At 44.6% G+C, this 25119-nt stretch overlaps 1 protein-coding gene and 1 pseudogene across 2 annotated transcripts; both read right to left on the minus strand.

Moving 5' to 3' along the window:
- HDAC1 (histone deacetylase 1) lies at positions 1–24106 on the minus strand. The gene is made up of 14 exons (XM_080922091.1): positions 24009–24106; positions 19144–19256; positions 13025–13142; positions 8053–8127; positions 6069–6207; positions 5467–5608; positions 4496–4588; positions 2767–2875; positions 2546–2686; positions 1922–2030; positions 1699–1829; positions 1253–1405; positions 791–839; positions 1–534 (listed from the first exon to the last, which is right to left on the minus strand). The coding sequence occupies exons 1-14, from the start codon at positions 24055–24057 to the stop codon at positions 507–509; spliced, it is 1449 nt and encodes a 482-aa protein (XP_080778217.1). The 5' UTR covers positions 24058–24106; the 3' UTR covers positions 1–506.
- LOC308424884 (6-pyruvoyl tetrahydrobiopterin synthase-like) lies at positions 15348–15793 on the minus strand (annotated as a pseudogene). The gene has a single exon. The product of its transcript is annotated as a 6-pyruvoyl tetrahydrobiopterin synthase-like (transcript).
- Positions 24107–25119: the final 1013 nt, after the last annotated feature.

Below are 25119 nucleotides of genomic sequence, written 5' to 3' on the forward strand. Positions count from 1 at the left end.
TTACAAAGAGTCTCACAAAATGAAAATATCTCAAAAAGGAAGCGAGGCTAACAACCTCCACCTACAGAATTGGGGAAAGAGGGCAATGCATTTTCTGCTTGTCCAGGATGGGGTGGGAAGGTATAAACAGAACCAATCTAAAAAATGTCGGATATTACCCAAGCCTGAAAGGGGGTCCCAGACCTAGTCACCTCTTCTAAAAAGCTTAATAAGGGCATCTTAACAGAGCTCCTAAGCAGGCACTTGGCAGTTCAGGATTTAGTCTTCTGTCCACTCAGATCCTACATGGTTCAAAACTAAGACCTGGGTCAGGATGGACAAGGGAGCTCTGGGAAGCGTTCTCCAGCACCACTGCCCTGTGCTCTGGTCCCTGGTTCCTATCTAGTCCCTGGGGACGTTATATTTAATATATTTTATATAAATACACAGAGGAATAGAAAATATAAAATCTGAGAGATTGAGGGAAAGTGGGGGACTTGGGGAGAAGATGGAGCTGCAGACCTTGCTCAGGCCAACTTCACCTCTTCTTTCACCCTGTGGGGAGAACAGACCTGCATGAGAAAACCCATACTCCAGGCCTTGAGGCACAAATATGGCTACAATGACTTCCACGGGACCCCAGCTGCCCAGGTGACTGCTGGGAACTGGAGCTTCCTAGTTCTGTAGAGACAGACTATACCCTGAAAGAGGCCTTTGTAAGCTGGACCAGCTGTCCCTGCTCCTTCCCTTCCCTCAGTGGTAAGACACAAAGGGGATGCTGCTCCAATGCTACAAACAGCTCCTTCCTCACCCTTTGGCTTCTGGCTTCTCTTCCTTGGTTTTCTCCTCTTCTGTGACTTCTAGAAAATAAGAGAGTATGTACACTTGAAGGCCTCATCTGAAAAGACAGGTCAGGCAGTGGGGCTCTTCCATCCTGAAACCCCTTTAATGCTACAGTTCACTGGGTATGGAAAAGTGAGAGCCCATCCCAGGTCCTCTGGTAAGGCTGGCAGACAACAAACAGGTTAGACCGGTTTCCCAGCCTGTTTCAGCAAGAACATGGGCAGCCCCCTGGGAAACTGGGAAAAGGGCTAGAGTGGTATGTGAGAGCCAGGGTCAGGCAGCCAGCAGAAAGCAAGAGTGTCATTGTCATTGTTTTGTGGGTCTTGCCACTTCTAGGAGCCACTGAAAGACTCAAACCTTCATTCAGCTTAAGCTTCAAAGGAGCTGGCTGGGTCTAGGTCAGTTCCTTCCTGATCCAACCCAAACCCACCTTTTTTCTCTTCAGGATCTTTTTCTTTCTCATCCTCTGTTTTGACTCTTTTGGCTTTTTTGAAGTTAGAAGAGTTCTTGCGACCACCTTCTCCTTCCTCATCCGAATCAGAGAATTCTTCCTCACAGGCAATTCGTTTGTCAGAGGAGCAGACTGGAAGCAGTAGACAGAGAAACATCAGTGTAAGAGCATGGGGCCGTTTCAAGATCTATGTCCAATGCCTCCCTGAGTGTCCTTTCAAGAGATGACATGGTGACTGAGTATACAGTACCTGCCTGGATGAGAAGACCCCGGGTTCCACCCCCAGTTCCCTCATCAAGATACCAGGGAAAGCCACCAAGACAATTGGGGGTAAGGGTTTCTAAAAGCTGGACAGCTTGGAGGAGCTGGGAAGGGAGTAAAGAGCTCCGACTCAGCAAGGGACAGGCCCCTGGATCTAGTCTTACTGGAGATTCGTTTGTCAGGGTCTTCCTCATCCTCATCGCCGCTCTCTTCTGGGATGGCATCCTCAGGTATGGCCTGCATTTGGACCCCAGGGGCATGGGGCAGCATTCTCAAGTTCTCAAAGAGCCGCTGCCTATGGTTAACAAGAGAGGGTAGACAGGTTCTAGTTAGAGACAAACCGGATCTGGCCTGTTAGCTTAAGAAGCAAATTGGCAAAACACTCACTTAATCTTTTCCAGGTATTCATTAGTGTTCTGGTTAGTCATATTGGAAGGGCTGATGTGAAGCTTGAAATCTGGTCCAAAGTATTCAAAGTAGTCATTGTATGGTAGCTCTGAGGAGAATGGGAGAGAATAGTAAAGACATGGCCGCCACAGGGCCCATGGAAAATCATGAAGCCTCCTCTGGGTCTGTTTACCCACCTACCAAAGAGAAGACAGAACAAGCTAGGACACCTACAAAGTTTTGATCTGTCCCACTTTGTCTTTGAGATCAGGTCTTTCTGTGGCCAGGCTGACCTGAGCTTCCTTCTCAGAGGCAGGTATTACACTTAGGACCAACCTACTGTGCCTGGCCAGAACACTAATTTTCATAAGCCCCAGTGCAGAACACTAAGCACTCCTGTATTCACTAGCCTATGCAGTGTACGTCACAAACATATGAATAACTGACAAAGTCCTAAAAGACAAGACTAGGAGAAAACTGATGGCTACGGTTTGCCTGCCACAAGACAACAGGCAGGAAGGAGCCTCTGAGAATGAAAGGCTGTAGGACCAAATGAAAAAGTTGTAAATGAAGGCACATGACATCTGGCTCCCACCCAGCCTAACCTGGCCCTGGAGCTAATACCATTAGGGATCTCTGTGTCCAGTGCCACAGCTGTCTCGTAAGTCCAGCACCTAGCAACATTACGGATGGTGTAGCCACCTCCTCCCAGCATCAGCATAGGCAAGTTGAAACTCTTCACGAACTCCACACACTTGGCATGCCCTTTGGAAGGAAAAGGGTTGTTAGTTTACAGAGAAATCCAGCAGACCCTGCCCACCTAAGCGTGTGCTACCCAATCGCACCTTTGATGGTCAGATTGAAGCAACCTAACCGATCCCCAGACAGGGAATCTGAGCCACACTGCAAGACCACTGCACTAGGCTGGAACATCTCCATTACTTTGGACATGACCTAAAAAGATATATCTTGGTTATGATCAATCTCAAAAAAAAAAAAAAAAAAAAAAAAACAAAAAACACATGAGGTCCAGAGGTAGAAAGGTCCAGCACTTTCTTCCTTTTCATTTATTTCCCTGATACTGTGTGGTAGACAAGAGGTTTCTGATCTGAAAGCATCTGTAAAGATTATCACAGCTCAAACTGAGCTTTGAATGGCCTCCCTGTCAACTCACTCTTCCTTTTTTAACTGCCAACCTCCCAAGCTGCTTCCTTCCAGAAGCTTCTCAACCTCTAGCTGTATCTGCTCTACTTGTTTGTCCCTATAGATGTAATTTATTTTTGTACATTTTATTCTCAAACCTAAGCATACACTGTTACTCAGGCAGGAGGAGCCTGTAAGTGGAGCTTCCGTCATCTTTACCTCCTCAGCACATGTGGGCATTTGTCTGTGACCACACAACTTAGGTTAAAGTTAGAAGTCTAGAATAAACCCCAATTTCTTAAAATGTTTAGATATTAGTAAAAGTCTGCAAGTGGAGGGGGGTCACCGAATGCTCTTGCAGAGATTCTGAGTTCTATTCCCAGCAACCACATGGTGGCTCACAACCATGTATAATGAGATCTGACACCCTCTCCTGGTGTGTCGGAGAACAGCACAGTGGATTTATAAACTCAGGAAAGGGAACATAATGAACAAATAATCTGCTAGTGGCTGACTCCAACGATGTGGGACAGAGAACACAGAGGGCTGCTCCCCATTGTCAGACCAGCCTGCTCTCGTCTGTCTTTGATGTAATCTCTGCTTCACCGAACAACAGCAACAACAACAAAAAACACATCAGTACTGTATAACAGTTTCTGATTCTATCCTGCGGGGAAGCTCCTTAAGCAAGAAGGTATACAACTCAAAACAGCTTCATGAAGTCCCTGAAACTGAACAGTCACTAAGCCTTCTCCCCAACAAAGCAGTAAATGCTGCAAAAAAAGTTTCAGACTAGACCTAGAAGAAACAGAAACTGTTGAGTTGCCTGAAAAAGGTTCAGATCAACTTAAGCCCCTGGAAATGACATTCTACAACCCACTGAGCTGTCTGAAGGCTGGGCAGTGTGCTCCAGGTTCCTAGCTTTTGTAAGCTGTCACATAGCTGGGGAGGGCTTTGGTGATACAGCTGTCTTTGAGACATTTCTATTCCTATAGGTAACCTCTTACCAATACTCCCTGTTCATAACCCCAATAAAACTCAGTGGTTCACCAGGTTGGATTTTGGTGGTATCTGTACTTTTTGGTCAGTTGTGGGTTCCCTATCTGTGGTGAATAGATATGTGTGTTACACTGTTCCTGGAGAAGCTTTGTTATACAACAACTGACCACAGACTGTTGAGCACATATTGTTTACCTCCCACAAGATTGTGCCTTACATGTTAACTGTACTGAGCAAAGGGCCAGACTCACAAACAGCAGAAACAAATTACATAGATGATTTGTTTCCCACTACCACACAATAGTCAAAGTTGAAAATACTTCTGTTCCAGTTAGCCACTGTGGGGAACAACCTCTTGGCTATGATAGGTGATTCGATACCTTCCCCTTGATCAATCCTAAGGTAGCCCAAGGGGTGAGTCAAGGCACTTACTGGCTTGAAGATGGCTTCATAGGACTCATCATCAATGCCGTCTCGCAGTGGGTAGTTAACAGCATAGTACTTGCCTTTGCCAGCCCCAATATCCTAATCAAAAGGGACATTAAAATAAAATCAAAAGACAAAAATAGAAGGGGATTCAAAGATGGATTTGGAAGACTAAGGAGAGAGACAGTGGTTCTATGTGAGTCAAGCTGAGCCCATGAGATCAGCAAGGTCAGAGGAAGACTTACTCACAACCTCTCAATACTCCTGAGTTCCACTGGTTAAAGACTGAATACCCTATCCCACTGCACAAGAGTTCTGCTTCTAGTTCAAAGCAAACAAGGAGGTGGGTCATAGAAGTAAGACCTACTTCCCACAACTCTGCCCAGAGTTTTACTGTATATTCCTCTACCTCTGTCCTGTCTTTTCTAGAAAGCTGTGGAGGTCAAGTCACAAAAGTAAGCTTCTTCCAATTAACTTCAAATAGCAAAAGTGACTTACTCGAACATTTGCTGTAACAACTTCATTAGTAGCATTTTCCACCTAAGGGTAACTGGCAGGGCTAACCGACCTCACTGTATTCATGCTAACAGAGACAGATGGAGCAGCTTAGGAGGGGAACAAGGCTGTTAACTGTTCTATGAAAGATTCTGGCTTTCATGTAGTGTTTGGGGGCAAGTCTGTTAGTTCCAGTCATAGTGCTAAAGGGTAAGGTGACCTTTGAGATGGCTCCCAGGAGCACTAATCCCTCACTCCAAATGCAAGCTTAAGGACTAAGAATGTGATACAACCCAGCTGTGATTAGGAGGCTGTGACAATGAGCCAGAAAACCATGAATTCTGTTGACCCCTTATGCCCTAATATTTATTCTCTTCCAGAATAAAGGATGAGATTGTATAGGCGCCCCAAGATGGTAGTGACACAAGATAGGAGAGTTAGAGTTGAAGGTGAGTTGGTTGGTCCCTAAAGGGAGTTCTCACCCGTAGGTCCCCAGTTCCTGGGAAGTACTCTCCGTATTTATGAAAGGACACAGTCATGACCCGGTCTGTAGTATAGAAGGCCTCTTCCACGCCATCGCCATGGTGAATATCAATGTCAATATACAGCACCCTCTGGTGATACCTAGGATCAGAAGGTGATAAGGGCCCTGGGGGCTCTTTGGGGATGGGACGCGCCAAGGGCGCCAGGTCCCAGCTTACCGGGCTAGCTGCCTCCCTCAGGTATCTCTAAGCACCAGAGACGTGGAAACTGGCTGAAGGAAGGTGGAAGAGTGGCCGGGGTGTCTCCAGAGGCCTGACCAAGCCGACCATGTCCGATCTTCCTACTCTACAGCCAGGGTCAACTCCAGTCACACAAGGACACTCTGGAGGCAGGATCTAAGCAGCGCTCTCGCCAGATCTTGCCGTGGGCTCAGATCAAACCAAGACCCCGTCAAGGAGAGGATGGCCAGAGACACTCATGGAACATATTCTAGCCAGCACGCCATAAAAAAAGCAAACTAGGGAAGCAAGCCCAGGGGGGAGAGGGAAGTGGAAACCTGGCCTAAAGTGCTCCTCCAAGACACAAGGCCAGGCAGGCATACTTTAGCAGTTCCAGGATGGCCAAGACGATATCATTGACGTAACAGAAGCCAGATGCTTCAGACTTCTTTGCATGGTGCAGGCCCCCAGCCCAGTTCACAGCGATGTCCGTCTGCTGCTTATTGAGTTTCACAGCACTTGCTGAATATGGAAAGAGAGCACAAGTCTGTTACTAAACCATTCCCTCTGCCCCTGACAACCCAATGGGAGGTACCTTATTTTACAGTGTTGATTATAAAATCCACTAGTCACCCACTTCTAACTAAGAGTATAAATGATAATACATTTATACTCTAAAACTGGTTTAGTGGGTACAAACATAACACAAATATCAAGAGTACAGGTGACTGCTCCTTTGTGAATAACTGGTGTAACAGTGAATTAGTGTGCACACTTAGGTGAAGTGCATACATATTTATGTATCCTTGAATGCATTGTATTCATTACTGTGGTACACAGTCAAGAACCTGGATAAGAAATTCAGGCCAGCAGTAATTCAAGGTACAAATTAGGCCTGCTGTAAAGGTAGGTGAATGAGTCTACTGTGCTGCTGGCCACATAGTGGTATACAGTTACCTGCTGATGTTGACAGATATATATATACTAACAGATTTCTAGTATGCGTTTTCTTAAGATAGTCTCACTGTATATAGGGAACATGCCTTCCTCAAACTAGTTAACCTCCTGCCTCATACTAGTGATGGAATCGTAGGCATGTCACTGCACCTGGCATCATTATTTTGCTGATTAAAATAAATAAAAAATAAATAAATCAGAGGTAGGCATGGAAGCAAACAACCTTTAGTTGTAGCAATCTGAGACAGAGTCAGAAGCAGGAGGATGTCTGTGAGTTCAAGAACAACCTGGTCTACACGGCAAGTTCTAAGACAATCAGGATTACATAGAGGCTCTGTCTCAAAATGCAAAAGTAAACAAAAGTTTTTTTAAAATTCACTACTGGGCATGATGGCATACACCTTTAATCCCAACATTCCAGAGGCAGAGGCAGGCAGATGTCTGGGTTCAAGGCTAGCCTGGTCTGCAGAGCAAGTTCCAGAACATCCAGGGATACATAGAGAAATCCTGTCTCAGAAAAACTAACAAACAAACAAAAAAAAAAAAAAAAAAAAAAAAAAAAAAAAATCCCTGTACGCTAGGTGTGGAGCACACACCCTTAATCCCAACATTAGGAAGGCAGAGCAGGCAGATCTGGAGCTTGAAGCCAGTCTGGTTTACTAAGTGAGTTCCAGGCAAGTCGGGACCTTATCTTAAAACAAGATACAAACCCCACTAATGTTGCTATACACCTGCATATTGTGTTTACAGTTGTGTATTCTGTCTGCATGGATGTATATGCATGTCTGCATGTGCACCATGAGAACCTAGTGTTCACAGAAGTAGGAAGAGGGTACTGGATCCCTTGGAACTAGAGTTAGAGCTGTTAGGGCCATATAGGGGCTGGGAAAAATTAGTGTTCTTATATGCTAGGCCATTGCTCCTGCCCCTGCATTTTTCTGGTGTTTGATTTAATTTCACATTCTCTTCATCCAGAGAAACAGCATGTAAAATACAAATGTGCGGGAAGCTACACCACTTAAATCTGTCCATGCTATAACTTCAGCCATGCATGGCTGCATGTGCTAGGGTTTGAGGCAGAGCTACCGTAACCCAGAAGTTACAGTGAAATGACCTGAGAGGAATATTCATGACTTCACAAGTTAATGACCTACTGTTTCATAAGACACAGATGCTGATCCTTCATTTTATAGATCTTTGCAGTTCACAAACTGCATTTACATCCAGGGGATTCCTGAACACAGCTCTCTGGGCAGGAGAGGAGAATTAGAAACCTGTCAGTACAGTGTCAAAGACCTAAGTCAAACCCCATAGGATCACTCTTAGTAGTCACAGGTCAGCACCACCTCCAGAAGGTAGATCTCCCAACAACTGCCCACACAGCCTAAGAAGTAGAATTAGTGTCCTTACCGACAGAGCCACCCGTGGACAACTGACAGAACTCAAACAAGCCATCAAATACCGGACAGTCCTCACCCACGTTGACTTGGAAGAAATAAGCAAAAGGTTAGTTTCCACAATTTCCTTCAGTTTTTTATTTATATATTTACAACCCAATGAGAAGAAAAGCAAAACAATTTAGACTCAGAAAGCTTGCATTCTAACCCAGGCTATGGAGAGCTATGTTATTAATGGTAATAAGCAATATAAAATTCATTTCAACTAGTCAGTGAAAAAAATGAAGAGACCCTGCCTGGAATTTAAGACATGGCCTCACTGTGTTCCTCAAGCTGGTCTTGAACTCCTGGCTTAACCTTTCCTTAAGCCTTGGCCTTCTGAGCAGCTAGGACTATTATACACAGCATTAAAACACATATAGGAAAAAGCATTTAGCAATTTGGCAACCTATATAATCCTCACTTGGTGCTTTCAGCATGCCATCACTTCTACCCACTTTAAATACCTGATGATATCCTTACACCATCTTCTTAGGTGGACTTCATTCTGATCTTATAAATGAAGAAACAGACTCAGAAAGATGAAGAGACCTATAGAATTATTGGCTGAGTACCGAAAGAGTCCATATGTCCCTGAGTGCTTTAAATACCTGATCCATTTATCCTCACACAACCTTCTGACGCAGTTTTGGTTCAGTCCTATAAAGGGGGAAATGGGCTCAGAGAAGTGAACTAACTGCTAATGCCAAAGGCAGAATTCAAGCCTCATGATCTGTTGCTGCCTGTCCTACAGTCCCGATAATATGTCCTGGTCTTTTCCAAAGTGCTTTATGTATACATATACTCCCATAATTCTCACAGCTCCAAGAACAGGACAAGACAGGACCACTGTGCTCTGGAGACATGCAAAGAAGGTACGTGTCTTGCTGAAGGCTACATGACCAGGAAGTATCAGAATCAGAATAGGACCTAGGTGTCTTGATTAGACAGTCCAGTGCTTTGACTACCCCCAAATGACAACTAGAGTTATTTTAACCCTGTGAGGTAAAAGTACAAAGTAGGACATAAAGGAGAAACATACACAAACACTAATGCAAATGAAGCCAAACAGACAGGAAGCAGCTCTGGAGGGGAGTGTCCGAGGAACTCCAGGCCCTCACAAAAAGAGGAAACAGCTTGCTGAGGTCAGGCGAGAGTGGGCTATCTATCCTCACTCTCTTGCCCTGTCTTTTATCAGTAAGGGTTCCCAAAGCAGAGCCAGGAGGAAGAGCCCTGGGAAGAGGCTAGGAAGTGGCCATCCTGGATTCTGGTAACATACTAGGACACAGCTATATTTGTAATAACCTTCAGAATTCTCAACTCTGAGTCCACAGGTAAAAGTATGCCTAGTGACCAGAGCTCGATCTCTGTGACTCACAGAAAGGTGGAAGGAGAATCCCTCTGCACACACACTGTAACATACACTCCACACACTACATACACACAGAAAAAGTTTTTTTTTTTTTAAAGTTACCAATCCAGGGCTACTATAACTTGAGAAGTTTCCCAAATTTGGTGCTTACTTAAGAAGTAAGCAGTGGATGGCTTTTCTTCATTTTCTAAGTAAACACTGGGAAGAGGCTATGTCAATAAGAACTTTGGTCCCTGTGGTCAGGCTATATATTCAGGAGCAAATAATAATCCCTCTGAGTGTTTCCTTAGGTCCTGGTACTTGATTTTTCAAAGGCTGGTTCATACTCCCTTGTGGGGATGAGAAAAGGATTTAACCCAACATGACATATAGTTCACACTTGTAATCTTAGCACCTGGAAGGAGGAAGAACAATGAAGATTTGAACTTAACTACATAGTAAGTAAAGAGCAGCTTTGGCCCCATGAGACTTTCTTATTAAAAAGCAGCACCTTTGGAGACAGAACAGGAGTGGAGGGCATGGCTGTATCGTCACTTGGGAGGAACTCTGTAAGTCTAAGAGTAGTGTGCTCACAGAGTAAGTACCAAGCATCTCTAGACAGTATTAGACCCTGTCTCAATCAACAACAAAAGACAGCACTGTAGAAGCCTGTAGAGGATTCAACACTAACTTTGGAATATAAGTTACACCCCTGCAATAGATTCACTGAATGGGGTAGAGGAGAGGAAGAGACACCCTAGTACAGAAACAAGAATCTGTGCCCAGTCTTCAACTGTACTAATCACATTGTCTTCTTTCTTGGACTGTGAGGAAAAATGAGTTTTCATTATTTTTATACTTAAAACCTCACTGCTTTTGATTTTGTGAGACAAGGGTCTCACTGTGTACCCCTGGATGGCCTGAAACTCGTCTATTTCGAGTCATCTTTAGAGCATGTTGCATGAAGGTTGTTATAGCATACTATTTAGTGGATGACAGAAACAATTCAGCTGATGTTCAGTACAAATGCATTCTTTGTTTTGAGACACGGTCTTACTCTACATCTCAAGACTCATCTTCCCACCTCTGTCTCCCAAGTGTTGGATGACACTGCCTGGCTATGAATGTAGATTCATTGATGACCTCACTACCAGTCAAGAGTCTCTGGAGTTCTCTTCTCCACCTTTCCACCCTGCCATGTGACTCTTGGATTAGTCAAGTCAACAGATCAGACAATGTGACTTAATCTTCAGCATGTGTCACCAGGAGCTCCAGGTTCTGAATATCTGGTTCAGAAATTAATTTGTTTAGCTTCTCAGTTTGATTTTAAAAATAATAGCAGAACATTTGGTCAAGGTTGTCAAAGTCTCAAACAAGTTTTTATGTGCACCAAGAGCACACAAATTCAGCTGTCTAACTTAGGCATAACTGCCTAGATTAGATACTATTAAACATTAATAAAGAGCCCATAGGTTTTGCTTACTGCCAAGGTAGACATTTCAGAAAGCATGGCACTAAGTGTCTTTGCTACTTGGATTCCTGTAACACTATGAATCAAGTTTGTAAGAATTCATTAAGTTGAGACCCTTATCCCATCCACCTTTTCTTTAAGATTAATTTTGATTGTACAGTTTCTGCTTTGTCTCCATACGTGAATATGCACCACATATGTACAGTGTCCACAGAGGCCAGAGGAGGGTATCAGATCACATGGAACAGATGGCTACCAGCTACCACGAAGGTGCCAAGAATCAAACCTGGGTCCTTTGCAAAAGCAGCCAGTGCTCTAACTACCGACCCACCTCTTTAGCTCCCTATGTCAACATTTATTTTCAATGGGAAAATTACAGATCTATTTTTAATTAATTTATTTATTCACTTTACATCCGGCTCACTGCCCCCATTTTTAAAAAAGATTTACTTATTTTATATATGAGTACATTGTTGCATTGGATCTCATTACAGATGGCTGTGAGCCACCATGTGGTTGCTGGAAATTGAACCCAGAACCTCTGGAAGAGCAGTCAATGCTCTTAACCACTGAGCCATCTCTCCAGCCCCACTAGATCTAATATTTTAGCATACAACTTTATAAAGCTAGTTTCTGAAAAACTAGAACAATGATTAGCACAGAACCTGCTTATTCTGGAAGACCTTTTTATTTTATTTGCCTTGACAGATTTGTGAGATATCATATAATACCAAAAGCTATTATTCCTTGAAGGTAGGTAGGAGCTATGAATGCATGAGCCTCAAATATAAGATAGATATTACTGTCTTCCTTATAAAGAGCCTCAGAGAGGCTTAAAGACTTGATTTACTACACAGAATTGAGCAGGAGAGATGGTTCAGCGGGTAGAAGCATTTGCAATAATGTCTAAGACTTGAGTTCAATCCCTGGAATCCATGATAGGAGAGTTGTACTCTAACTCTTATATACAGGCCATTCATTGTCACACACACACACACACACACACACACACACACACACACACCCCACAAAAGGAACACAAAGGGAGAGGTGAGCAACTCAGTTACACAGCACTCACCCAGCAAGCTTGAGACTCCAGTTCAGCAAAGCCAACCCATAGCCCCTACCCTCCCCCCACCCCTCTCTCATTCACTCACAATTTAGCAGAGTAGGAGGCAGCTAAGCATTCAAGCAAAGCCACAAAATCTCAGGACCATCAAGAGAGCTCAACATAAAGGTGCCTGCCCAAAGCTTGATGATCTGATTTTGATCCCCAGATATCACAATATGGTAGGAAAGATTCAACTTCACACATGTATAAACAGAGACAACACACAAAAAAGTGCTTTTTAAAAAAACCCTGAAAGCTCATCTTCTTCCTGTAACAAGACACCAGGCTTGCCTTTCTAATGAGAGCCTGTTTTGTGGACAACTAAGCTAGATCCCCACCATCAAGTTGCATGAAAACCCCTAAAACCATTGCAGGAAACAAATGACTGATGTCCATGAGTCAGCAAGATCTTGTCGATACAGAGAGTGGACATTTCAATCACAAAAGAAAGAATTCAGGTGTGACAATGCAGTCCCAATTTTGACCAGTGCTTTCCCACAACTAAAACAATCAGTTCCTACAAATGAGGTATGGCTTCTGAGATGGGATGTACCCTGCAGTATCAGGGCCCAGCAGTGAGTGGGACCACCTCATCTTAAAGATTACTGTCCTTTGTATCCTCTAAATACTAAACAAAAAGTTAGAGCAATTATAACTGGACAGAATTCAGAAACCACACAGCTCACCCACTTTACAGAACAAAAGTCTTAGGGGAAGTATCTTGTGTAGTCAAGTTTAGGGTAGGGCCAGTGTCTCCCGCCAGTTGCCCATTAATTACAAATCCATCATTCCTGGAACAGCACAGGAGCCCTAAGTGGACTATTATTTATTCAACTCTATTATTTACAATCAGGAGACAGGAAAACCAGATGAAGTAGGAAAATGCATTGGTGCCTTTGGGGAACAAGACACATCAGTTGTGAACTAAATAGGGACCAAAGGGTAGTACTCTCCACGGAAAAAGAAACCAACAGGGAGCTTTAGAGCAGGGTGAGAGAACAGAACATACTTACATCTCTGCATCTGCTTGCTGTATTCAGACATATTATCTGGGCGAATAGAACGCAAGAACTTAATGTAGTCATCACTGTGGTACTTGGTCATCTCCTCAGCGTTGGCTTTGTGAGGACGCTAGAAGATGTAGAGGAAAAGGGCAAGTTAGCCTTGACCAGTGTCACTTCATTCTTCCAGCTGAGTCACTGGACTCTGCTCCTGGGTGCTGAGATAAAAGACGTCCGCCAAAACTGCAAGCTAGGAGTTTATCTGTTTTGAGACATCTTCTGTAGCCTTAGCTATCCAGAAATTTGCTCTGTTGATCAGGCTGGCCTTGCATTCAGTAATACTTCTGTCTCTCCTCTATCTCTCTTAGTGGTGGAATTAAGGGTAAACATTCTTGACATGTTAGAAGTTTCCTAATAATCAACATATTTCTTCACAATGTTACTTACTTTACTGTGTATGTATGAGTCTTCTGCTTGCATTTATGTGCACCATGTATGAATAGAGCCTATGGAGCCAGAGGCATTAGATTCAATAGAACTGGAATCCCAGACAGTTGTGAGCTGCCATGCGGGTGCTGGGAATCAAATACAGGTCCTCTGGAGGGGCAGCCAGGGCTCTTAACAGCCGTGTCATTATGTAACTCAAATCCCCATGCAGACCTCAGTCTGATTACTCAGCTTATCATCCCTCCTTCTTTTCAACACAGTATGACAATGTTCTACAGTACTGAGTCTCTACAGTACTCAGGAGGCAGAGGAAGGCTAGTGAGTATAAAACTGTCTTCCCTTTTTAAAAATTGTTTTATTTATTTACATTCTAGCCCCTGTCCCATCCTGTCCTCCCTCCCACAGTTCCTCATCCCATTCCTCTTGTCCCTTATCTCTGAAAGGGCGCTCTCCCCTATCTCCCAACCAGGCATTCACCTTCCCTGGGGTGTCAAGTCCCTTGAGGATTAGGCACATCTTCTTCCACTGAGGCCAGACCAGGCACCCCTCTGCTATACGTGCTGGAAGACTTTTTTTTTTTTTTTTTTTAAAGGCCTCAGGAGACAAAGATAGGTGGATTACAGAACTGAGGTCTGTGGAGCAGTTCCGGGCCAGCCAGGAATATAGAGAAGCCCTGTCTGGGAGGGGAATCAAACTCTTCTCTCTATCCCTTATAAAAGGATAACCTTGAAAGATGCCCATCTGTCTTGTCTATAATTTAAACAACTAACTTTTATTGAGAGTTTATTCTGTGCCCTTCATGTGCAGAATAGTTACAGCTCATAGTAGTGTTGCCTTTACTTGCAGTAGAACTTTGCAAGTACAGAAGAAAAGATTACACTGGCAGTACACTTGACCAGAAACAAGTACCTGACTCTTGGCACTATTTTGGACCTCACTTAATATGCACGCTCACACACACTGTATGAGTGTTCTGCTGCATATACACCTGCATGCAAGAAGAGGACATCAAATTCCCTTATAGATAGTTGTGACCTACTGGGTAGTTGCTGGAAACCAAACTTAGGACCTCTGGAAGAGCAGCCAGTGTGTTCTTAAACACTTAGGCATCTCTCCAGCCCCTCATTTAATCCTTTATGTGAGGAAAAGTAAGATACCCAGAGGCCAAGCAGAGTAACTCATATCTGAAATCACAGGGCTCAGGAGGCTGGGGCAACAGAGGGAGCCCAAGGCTAGTCAGGGACAAGTAACAAGTTCCAGGCCAATAGAAGCTACAAAGTAAAATGATTTCTTTTTTTTTTTAAGGTAGATAACAAAAATGGATTTATTTTACCTTTACATAATTCTACATCAAAATATTTTCTCCAGATAAAATAATTTTCAAAATTTATGTATTTTTTTTAATGTAGGAAAGCTTTGTTTGCATGTACACCTGCATGCCAAAAGAGGGCACCATATCCCTTTAACAGATAGTTGAGAGCCACCATGTGGTTGCTGGGAATTGAACTCAGGACCTCTGGAAGAACAATCAGTGCTCTTAACTGCAGAGCCATTTCACCAACCAAGATAAAGACAATCCCTGATCTCTAGAAGAGATCCTCTAAATGGCCTTGAAAGGACTGGGATGCATTTCAGGAGGACAGTGTATGTTTCTCACGTGTGGCTTCAATCCTCAGTTCCCCCTACACTCTCACCAAAAATACACTCAGGATACACTGGAAGTTTGAGTCTTAACGCATTTAAACACAGACCTTGCATCACTTTAATGCTCAGGTGTTCCAGAACACAATGTGGAGTCACAGGTATGTGACGACTGCTGTGTACTTACTCTAATGGACAAAGAGCTTCCTCAAGTGTGAAAAGAAATGAGCCTCTCTACAATAATAGTAAACTGTAGCTCTATTCTCCTTTATAGACTACAATGTTGTTGTCAGTTTCATACACTTTTACTTTATAAAGAGCTTCCACTGGAAGAAGTTTCTGGAGGTTTTCCCAGATATAGACAGCTACATTTTCTGTTGTGCTTACAACATCTGCAAAGTATGGCACATCCAGATCCAGGTTCTTGGATCAAGGGGCTTCATAATGGCCACCTCCATGTATTCTTTCAGGTCAGTCAAATTCATAACCATCCCTGTAACAGGATCAATCTCTCCATGTACCGTCACCACTTTATAGTTGTGCCCATGGCCATTCGGATTGTTGCATTTCCCAAACACTTTCAAGTTCTCTTCATCGCTCAGAGATGGGCTGTGCAATCAATCGGTGGCTTGCGCTGAAGGACATGAGGTGCGACAGTTGTGCACGGCACCGAACGCCAACCACCGCGCTCATGGTCTTCAGACTGAAGCGTAAAATGATTTCTTTCTTTCTTTCTTTTTTTTTTTTTAAGCCTACAGCACCCAGTATTCCCAGGCAGTCTCCCATCCAAGTACTAACCAGGCCCGACCCTGCTTAGCTTCCGAGATCAGACGAGATTGGGCGCGTTCAGGGTGGTATGGCTGTAGATGTAAAATGATTTCTTAAGAGCAAAGATGAGCCTTTAAATCCTAGCACTCAGAAGGAAGATTCAGGATCTCTGTGAGTTCTAGGACAGTCAGGGCTACACAGAGAAACACGGTCTCAAAAAACCAAAAGCTACCAAAGGTTTTGTTTTATTTACATTTTTAAGCTTATCGCCATGTGTATACAGGTGTGTGAATGCCGCAGTACAGGTCAGAGAACACCTGCAGGACTTAGCCATCTCCTGCCAACTATGTGGCTCTGGGTATTGGACTGAGGTCCTAGGCTCCAAGTGTCCACACCCGAAGAGCCAGCAACTGTAATAAACTAAGCCCTTATCCTCTTGGCAATCTCAGCCAAGTTGTGCTGTGGCTCTGGCTTCTAGATACTACACAAACCAACTTTACTTTCAGAATTTCTCTCCTACCATTTCTGTTAAATGAAACCAGTATCCAGTCAGGGTGAGTAATCTGTGTCATTCAATTATAGCAAACCTATACACACGACCTTTAGGAGTGGTGGCATAATCGAGGGTCATATTGAAGGCTAGTCTGTGTTACATAGTGAATTCAGGGTAGCCTGAACTAATAGCAAGATCCAATTTCAACAAAAAAAGAGGAAAAAGAGGACCAATGGGAAGACAGCTCGGAGGTTAGGCGCACTGGGTGTTCTTCCAGACCAGGGTTTGGTTCCCATCACCTACATGGCAGCTCAAACTGTCTGTAACTGCAGTTCCAGAAGATCTGATGCCCCTCTTCTGACCTACATGGCACACATATATAGTTGCAAGCAAAACAAAAACACCCATTCAAATAATACAATATAAAGAGCCAGGCATAGTGGCACTCACCTGGGAAACATACCAATTTGTTTAGGCATTGATAAACCCAGCCCAAAGGATCAAATTACAGAATCCATTAAGGCTGGAGGATGGCTGGAAGATGGCAAATGATGGAAAGACAGAAAGAGAATTCTACTAAGAAGCCTCTAGAAAGGGTTTCCCTCTGTAATAAAGGAGGAAAGGACTGGCCAGTCAGTCCAAATGTCCTAGCATTTTCTAGCATGCACAAAGCCCTAGCACAACATGGACTCAATGGCTGCACTGGAGAAGGGAAGGAAGGAGAAAATCAACAGTTCAAAGCCACCTTTCTGTTAATTTTCCCTCCTTGCTTTCTCAGGTATCTCCACTGGGTCTGAAAACCAGACAAAGGCATCTGGGAAAGATTTATCCACTTTCAATCTCTGAATCACTGAGGATGTTGCTAATGCTAGTTTACTCAGGCTGTGAAGACAGCCACTATTAGCAAACTTAATGCCACAGAGTGACCAGAGGCCCTGAGCCTGTCTTTCTCATTCTGCTGGGATAACCCCAGAGGTAACTGGCCTCACTATTTCTGCTATTCCTTTGATTTTTAAATTGTAATTTATTTTAAAGACAGGGTGTCTATATGTAGTCTTAGCTAGCCTGGATATGCAGACCAAGTTGGCCTTGAACTCGAAGAGATCCACCTGCCTCTTGCCTCTCAAGTACTAGGTGTAAAGGCATGTGCCACTATGCCTAGCCAACCATTATGTGCCACTGCAGAGTAGGTAGAATACGTATGTACATGAAGTCCTGGTTCAGTCTCCAGCACTGTGTGAACTGGACACAGCAATACATGCCTGCAATTATAGCCTTGGGAAGGTGGAAGCAGAAGGTTTGAAGCTCAAAGCCACCCTCCACCACAGACTGAGTGGAAGCTGACCTGAGACATACGACAATATATTTGGGAGGCCAGGGGCAACAAGACTGCCTAAGTGTGGGGCCAGTTGGCTACATATACAACAAAACTCTGCCTCAATAAAACCAAAAGAAAAAAAAAAAGGTCTCAATTTGTTCCTCACTGCCCACAGAAGAGGCAAACTGAGAATCAAGCCAAATCTAGTCTATAGATATAGTGGTATTTTTTACACACATGCTAAAAAAAAATAAAAACAGGTCTGAAAATTATAGCCAAAAATTAAAACAAAGACAAAAACCTTGAGCCAACATTTTAAACTTAGGAGGTATTATGTAATCCAAAGTTCCAGTTTTTCTTTTAAAATTGGAAGCTCAGACAAAATTAGTTAGAGCTGTATGTATGTGGAAACAAGACATGAGTTTACACGGAGGTGGAGATGTAGCTCAGCTGGAAGTACAGAAGACAAAGACCTATGTTCAAGCCCCTCAGCATCGTGTAAAAGTATGTGTGCACGCACATAAACTTGTAACTCAGCACTTCACAAGGGGAGCCAAGAGGATCAGAAGTTCAAAGGTCATCTTCAGGTGTGTCTTAGATGAAGGCAAACCTGAGATACATGAGCCCGGTTCAAAAACAGTCCCCACTTTTCTCCTTTTTTTCTTTTTATTTTTCAAGACAGTCTGTCTCTGTACCCCTGTCTGTCCAGGAACTCACTGTGTAGACCAGGCTGGCCTCAACTCATGGATCTGACTGCCTCTGCTCCTAAGAACTGGGACTAGAAGCATGTTTCACCACAACCCAGCATGTTTGTTTACTCGATTTTTGATGAGACAAGGTTTTATTCTAGCCCAAGTTTAGCTCAAACTCATTTAAGACTGTAGCCCAGGCTAGCTTTGAATTCCCGGTAATCCACAGCCTCAGTATCCATGCTGGGTTTCCATGCTTGGCTTATTGTGTACTAACTCACTCAAAATTTTGATTTTCTCCAAACATCATGTCATATGTGTTGTACCTATGTTCAGCCGTTGACCTGGATACCAGCCCCTTGTGAATGAATGCTGGACTAAGTTCTAGTCATTTTCATTCTACCTGGGCTGGCTTTGAATTGGCTCTAGTCCTGAGGGTGGCCTTGAAACCCCAATCCTACCTCTACCACCAAAGTGCTAGAACCACAGCCTTGCACCCTCATCCTTGGCTTTCCAGTCAGTCTTAAGCCCCCCACAGCTCCTCCTTTCATCACTCCTCACCTCTCTACCATTAGCATTCTTAACTGCTACACAGACAGACTACAGTAAAACTTACAAGTGTGTATTGACACTAACGTGACTAAAAATAGAATCTTTATCTACTTGCCAAATAATAGCCACTAAATGAATGAGCAGCTGAGGAAGGAAATTAAAGAATGCACACAGGGAACCGGAGCTGGTGAGGTAGGCAAGGGGCAACACTCCAGTAACTCACATAGATTTCCATTTTCCGGTAAAGACCATAGTTGAGCAACAAATTGTGAGTCATACGGATTCGGTGGGGCTTCATTGGGTGCCCTTGTCCATAATAGTAGTTTCCGACATCCCCTGGAAAAGAGAAGACCACTTACTTTATTATTCATTTTGGCTTTTTGAGACAGGGCTTCTCTATGCACCCCTGTCTGTCCTGGAACTCACTCTATAAACTAAACTGTCTTCAAACTCAGAGATCTTGCCTGTTCTGCCAAGTGCTGGGATTAAAGGCAGAGACACCCCTGGGTTCTCTAGTTCGTTCTGTTCTTGAAAAGATGTGTTTAATTACACATGTATGTGTGTGGACATGTACACGCCAGTGCAGGTGTCTACGGAGTCAGTCTCCTGTGAACTACCTATTGTGGGTGCTGGGAACTGAACCCTGGTCCTCTTGAAAAACACCCAGTGCTATTAACTGCTGAACCACCTCTCCAGCTTTACCAACAGTTAAACACTCTCCTGGGAGAACCCAGCAAACTCCCAGAACTCTAATGCTCATTTCTAGTTTCCATGACTTTTCCCACCATGAATAAAAGTAGCTCCTGGGGTTCCTACATACGCCAGTGTTAAAGGTGAGTCTAGAACACATATACACAGGATAAAAATCAACTGCACCTCTAAGGAATTCCTTGCCACAACAAAAACTACTCACTACTACCTGGAATTATAGCCCACAGCCTACAGATAATAACCAAACTTTCTTATTGCTTATTTCATCTATAGAAATTGCTTCTAACCAGTTATTTTTCTTAATGCACGGCTCACAACATCCGCATACTTGTTTTTAAAAAAATGTTATGGCTCCTCTTGCCTATGGGCTTTTACTTCAATGGGCTGGAAGTCAACATTTGTCCCATCTACTTTGTGCTGGCTAGATTCAGGTCAATTGGACATAAACTATGGTCATCTGAGAAGAGGAAACCTCAACTGAGAAAAAGTGTCCATAGACTGGGCTATGGGCAGCCTGTAGAATATTTTCTTAATTAGTAACTAATGATGGAGGGCCCATCCATTGTGGGTGGGATCACACCTGAGCTGGTTCTAGAAGAGTCCTGGGTTCTATAAGAAAGCAGGCAGAGCAAGCCATGAGGATCAAGTCAGTAAGCAGCACCTCCACGGCCTCTGCCTCAGCTCCTGTCTCCAGGCTTTTGCCCGTTTGAGTTCTTGTCCTGCCTTCCTTCAGTGACGGACTGCAGCACAGAAGTACAAGCCCAATAAACCCTTTCCTCCCCAACTTGATTACTGGTCATGGTGTTCCACAGCAGCAACAGAAACCCTAACTAAGACACTGCCTTTCCTGCCTCATCTGTGTCTGCCTGCCTACCAACCATCACCCTGGTTATCTATTTTCATAAGTAAACTTCTGTTGGGAGCAGCCCAGCTTTTAGTTTATACAGCATCTGAGTAGTTAAGTAACTGCTACAGAGACCAACCTACTATATGGCAAAATGTTGCCTAAAATAAACCAGGTATGGTAATCTACACCTGTAAATACTTGCACCTGGGAGGCTGAGTTAGGAGTCTAAAGGGCTAGCCTGGGATACACAGCGAGCTAGTGTTCCAAAACCATCAGTAGCACTCAGAAGGCAGAGCAGAAAGATCAGGCCAGCCTGGTCTACATGGAAAAGTTCCAGGCGAGGCAGGCCTATAGAGTGGAACACTGTTTGAAAAACCAAAAACCAAACCCTAAACAAAATATTTACTGCCTGGTCCTTCACTTCACAGAAAATGTCTGCCTTCAAGCTTCAAACAAACCCTTGAACATTTCTTTGTCACAAACCCAACTGATGACTAGCAGACCTGTATAGACTTTGGTTTCTAGCTCACCTATCCCTCCATAATCTCTATCACTGCAATCACTCTTTTGATCATTTTACGTAAAGACTTTTTTTTTTGTTGTTGTTCAAGACAGGATTTCTCTATGTAGACCTGGCTGTCCTGGAACTCACTCTGTAAACCAAACTTGCTTCAAACTCAGATCTCCAACCCCCAACCCACGCTGTGATGGGATTATGTGTGCCACTACCCCATCCTATTTTGTAAAGACTCTTTCAGGACTACAAAACAAGACCTTATCTCTTAGGTGGGTTTGGTGGTACACACATCTGGTGCAGGGAGGCAGAGACAGGTAGATCTCTGTCAATTCCAGGCCAGGCAGAATACACAGAGGTCCTGTCTCAAAAATGAATAAAAAAATTCAAGCTAAAGTGTCCACTTCATCTTTCCACTTAATCTGAATCTACCCCAATCTAGCTTCTGCTCCAGTCCCTATCAGCACTTCTCCATTGGCATGTGCCTTTAATCCTTGTAGGGAAATGAGAGGTAGGCAGATCTCAAGGCAGTTCAAGGCCAGACTGGTCTACAGAACCAGTTCTAAGACAGCCAAAGAAATCCTTCCTTGGGAAAATCAAAAGATGTTCCCGCTCTTTTGTTGTGTGAAGTTTTGCCTGCATGTGTGTCTATGTGCCACACTTCTGTGTAGCACACGAAGCCTGAAGAGGTCACTGGATCCCTTCCAGCTGGAGTTACCAATGGTTGTAAGCAGGCAGGCGGGCCCTAGGAGTGAGGGCAGCACCTCAGGAGGAAGTGCTCTAAACTGCTGAACTCAAGTTCATGTTTTAATTGTATGTGTGTTTTGTCTGTGGTATACATGTTCACTTGAGTGCAGACAGCTGTGGAAGCCAGAAGAGGGTGCTGGATCCCTGCAGCTGGAGTTCCAGGCATCTGTGAGCCACCCAAAATGGATGCTAGAGCCCTGTCCACTCTGCCCTCTGCAAGAGCACCATGTACTACCAATTGCTGAGCCATCTCAAGACCCTCCTTTCTCCAGTTAACAGATATTTATTGCTAGTCTACTATTGAAAAGGAAGGGAAACCTCTGCCTGGAGAAAGTAGGGCCAGCCTTTAACCCCATACTTGGGAGACAGGGAAAGGAGGATCTCTGTGAGTTCAAAAGCAATCTGGTGGTCTACAGCACTAGTTCCAGAACCAGGGCTATGAAGAGAAACCCTGTCTGGGGGGAGGGGATTATAAAATTATGTAATTCCATTATAATCTCAAAGACAGTTTATGCCTATTACACATTTTAGGAAGTGGGGAAGGAGACTTTTCTCCAAGAAATGTATTATTTACAAGAAACAAGAAAAAAAATAACTAAACAAAAAATGAGGCTGCTGGGCACAGTGGGATACCCCTTTAATTCCAGCACTCAGGAGGCAGAGGCAGGGGATCTCTCTGAGTTCAGAGGCCAGCCTAGTCTACAAAGCAAGTTCTGGGACTGCCAGGGCTGTTATAGACAAACCCTGCCTTGAAACAAAAACAAAACAGAAACAAGAAGAAGTCAGGCTTGGTGGCTACAGAAATGTGACTAACAGTTGAAAGACAGAATAGGGAATGAGCAGTCAGGACCACTGAACCTTCTAAGTCCACAGGCCTTTAACTCGGGAGGCAGAGTAAGATGAATCTCTTACAGTGGGAGGCAATCCTGGTCTACAAAGTGAATTCCAGGCTAGCCTGGGTTACAGAGACCATTTCCAAAATTTTTTAAAAGGGGAGAAGGGGTAGAGAGATGGTTCAGCGGTTGAGAGCACTGACTGCTCTTCCAAAGGTCCTGAGTTCAAATCCCAGCAACCACATGGTGGCTCACAACCATCTGTAATGGAATCTGATGCCTTCTTCTGGTGTGTCTGACAGCTACAGTGTACTTATATATAATAAATAAATCTTTAAAAGAAAAGGTAATTTCAACATAAATCTTCACCCTCTACAACTGTAGTTATCACACCTAAAATTATTATCTGAATTACTTTATACTGACAATTACCAAAAGTATGTCTTCTAAATTTCAGATCTACTGGATGGCTGCCTAGATGTCCCCTAAACAACTCAACAGCTACTCCTAAAACACAACGCTAGGCGAAGTGGTGTAACCCTGGAGTTAGGAAGCTGAGTTCAGGAAGCTGAGTTACTTAATTCAGGACCAGCTTGAGCTGCACTGTGAGACCCTATCTCAGATAAAGGTCCTGTCCGCTCCCTTTGCTGTTAGCTCGACTTAACCCCAGTTCTTGGATCCTAAGCGCTGACACACACCTGCTCCCCTCAGGATGGGCTGAGGCTCCTGCTCTGTGTTCCACACTCAACATTCCCTCGTCCCAGCACCAACAGCGAAAGGTACCTGTGACATTGTCTAGCTCCCCCTTCAGACGGGAACTCGAGACAGGAAATGTGCCTCGATGAGCCCTCTAGCCCCAACCACCTACCCAAGACAGAGTAAGATACCCCAAGCTGGTTCAATGAAAAGTCTGTTTAAAAAGTTGCACCTTTCTCCTTGCATCTCCGGGGAGCTCCATTCCCCAACTAGCAACTGCAAGGCCCTACTCATAGACTTGGGGGGAGGGGTGGGGGAGGGGTGGGGGAGGGGTGGCCAGTCCTGCAGAACTCATCAAAAAAAAAAAAAAAAGTTAGAAAGAAAGAAAAAAGGGGGGGACAAGGGGACAGGGAAGACCTTTGTATTCTCAGCAGGAAAAAATATCCTGGCAAACCGTCTCCATCATATCCCGATCTCCCCGCCAAGCTTAGCATTCCCTCCAGGAGTCCCTCTCCAACTTCGCGTCGGATTCCCTGAGAATCGCCGCCACCGAGATTACCTCAGGCTACCCCCTTCCACGACCCCCGCCTTATCTCGGCCTCAGCCTCGACTTCGTCTCTTCTACCTCCCTCTTCAGCCTCGACTTTTCCTCAGCCTCCTCCTCCAGCCTCTACCTCCTCCCAGCCTCCTCCCCCAGCCTTTCCCCAACGCCGGGACCACGCCGCCAAGCCGCCGCTCACCGTCGTAGTAGTAACAGACTTTCCTCTTGGTGCCCTGAGTCTGCGCCATCTTGCTCGCCGCCCGGCCCTCCCGTCAGTCTGTCCGCCCGCCCGCCCGCGGCTCTTCACGGCGTCCGACCCGGGGGAGGAGCCAAACTCGAAGCTCCGCCCACCATTTGGGCTCACCTATAGCCGCACAGCCCGGGACCCACTCTAACCAATCAGTATGCGTGGGGCCGGGCCCGGAACTCGGCGGGGGGCAAGGGCAGCTTAGAGAAGCCACCGCGGGCCCCCTGGGCCTGTACCAAAGTCCGGCGCGGAGGGGTGGGGGAGTCCGGGGGCCATACCATCAAGTCCCGGGGGAGGGAGCCGGCTCCGTGAACTCTGCAGTCAGCTTCACAGTTGGGAGCGTGTGCAAAGATCAGAGGCCAACTTTCTTCTTTTACCGAGACTATGCCGAGGCTTCCCGGGGAAAGATGCTTGCGCAAGGTCACGCAGCCTAAAAGACCGGGTTTGGTCTGGATTCGAACTCGGGAGAGAGAAATGAATGACAAAGAACAGAAAGAAAATATCCAGAGGCCTACTGTAGTGGGGCAAGACTTTTAAGTGTTCACAAGTTCTGATGGACTTTTCTTTAATGCCAAAGCTCTTTTTCAGTTGGGCGTGGTTGCCATGTCTGTGATTCCCAGCATTATGAAGGCAGAGTCAGGAAGATCTTGAGGCCAGCTTGCTCTCCATAGTGAAAGCCTGCCTCAAAAAAAAAAATAACAAAACAGTTTTACAAGTGATGCGGAAGAACTTAAGGTCTTTGTGAGCTATTCAATGTTACAAATTAAATTCCATTTCCAATTGTACATATTTTGTTAAAAAAAAAAAAAAGACAAAACTCTATATGCCCCAGCATGGTGACAAAGTAGCAGAACTTGGTATTTTGTTTTTAATTTACTGGAAAGAGTGCTCCTATACAATGGCACTCTTGAGCGGTGGATGGTGGCGGGGCGGGCCTGAGACGGGAATCAGAGAACCACATGCAAGAAACAGGAGGCATTAGTTCTCTCCTTTCATTAATTTAGGTCCAGGGGATTGAACTCGAGGCCAGGCATGGTGGCAGGCACTTTTATGCCCTGAACCA

Source organism: Micromys minutus (genome assembly GCF_963924665.1).
Source record: "Micromys minutus genome assembly, chromosome: 9".
In the NCBI taxonomy this organism is placed as follows: domain Eukaryota; kingdom Metazoa; phylum Chordata; class Mammalia; order Rodentia; family Muridae; genus Micromys; species Micromys minutus.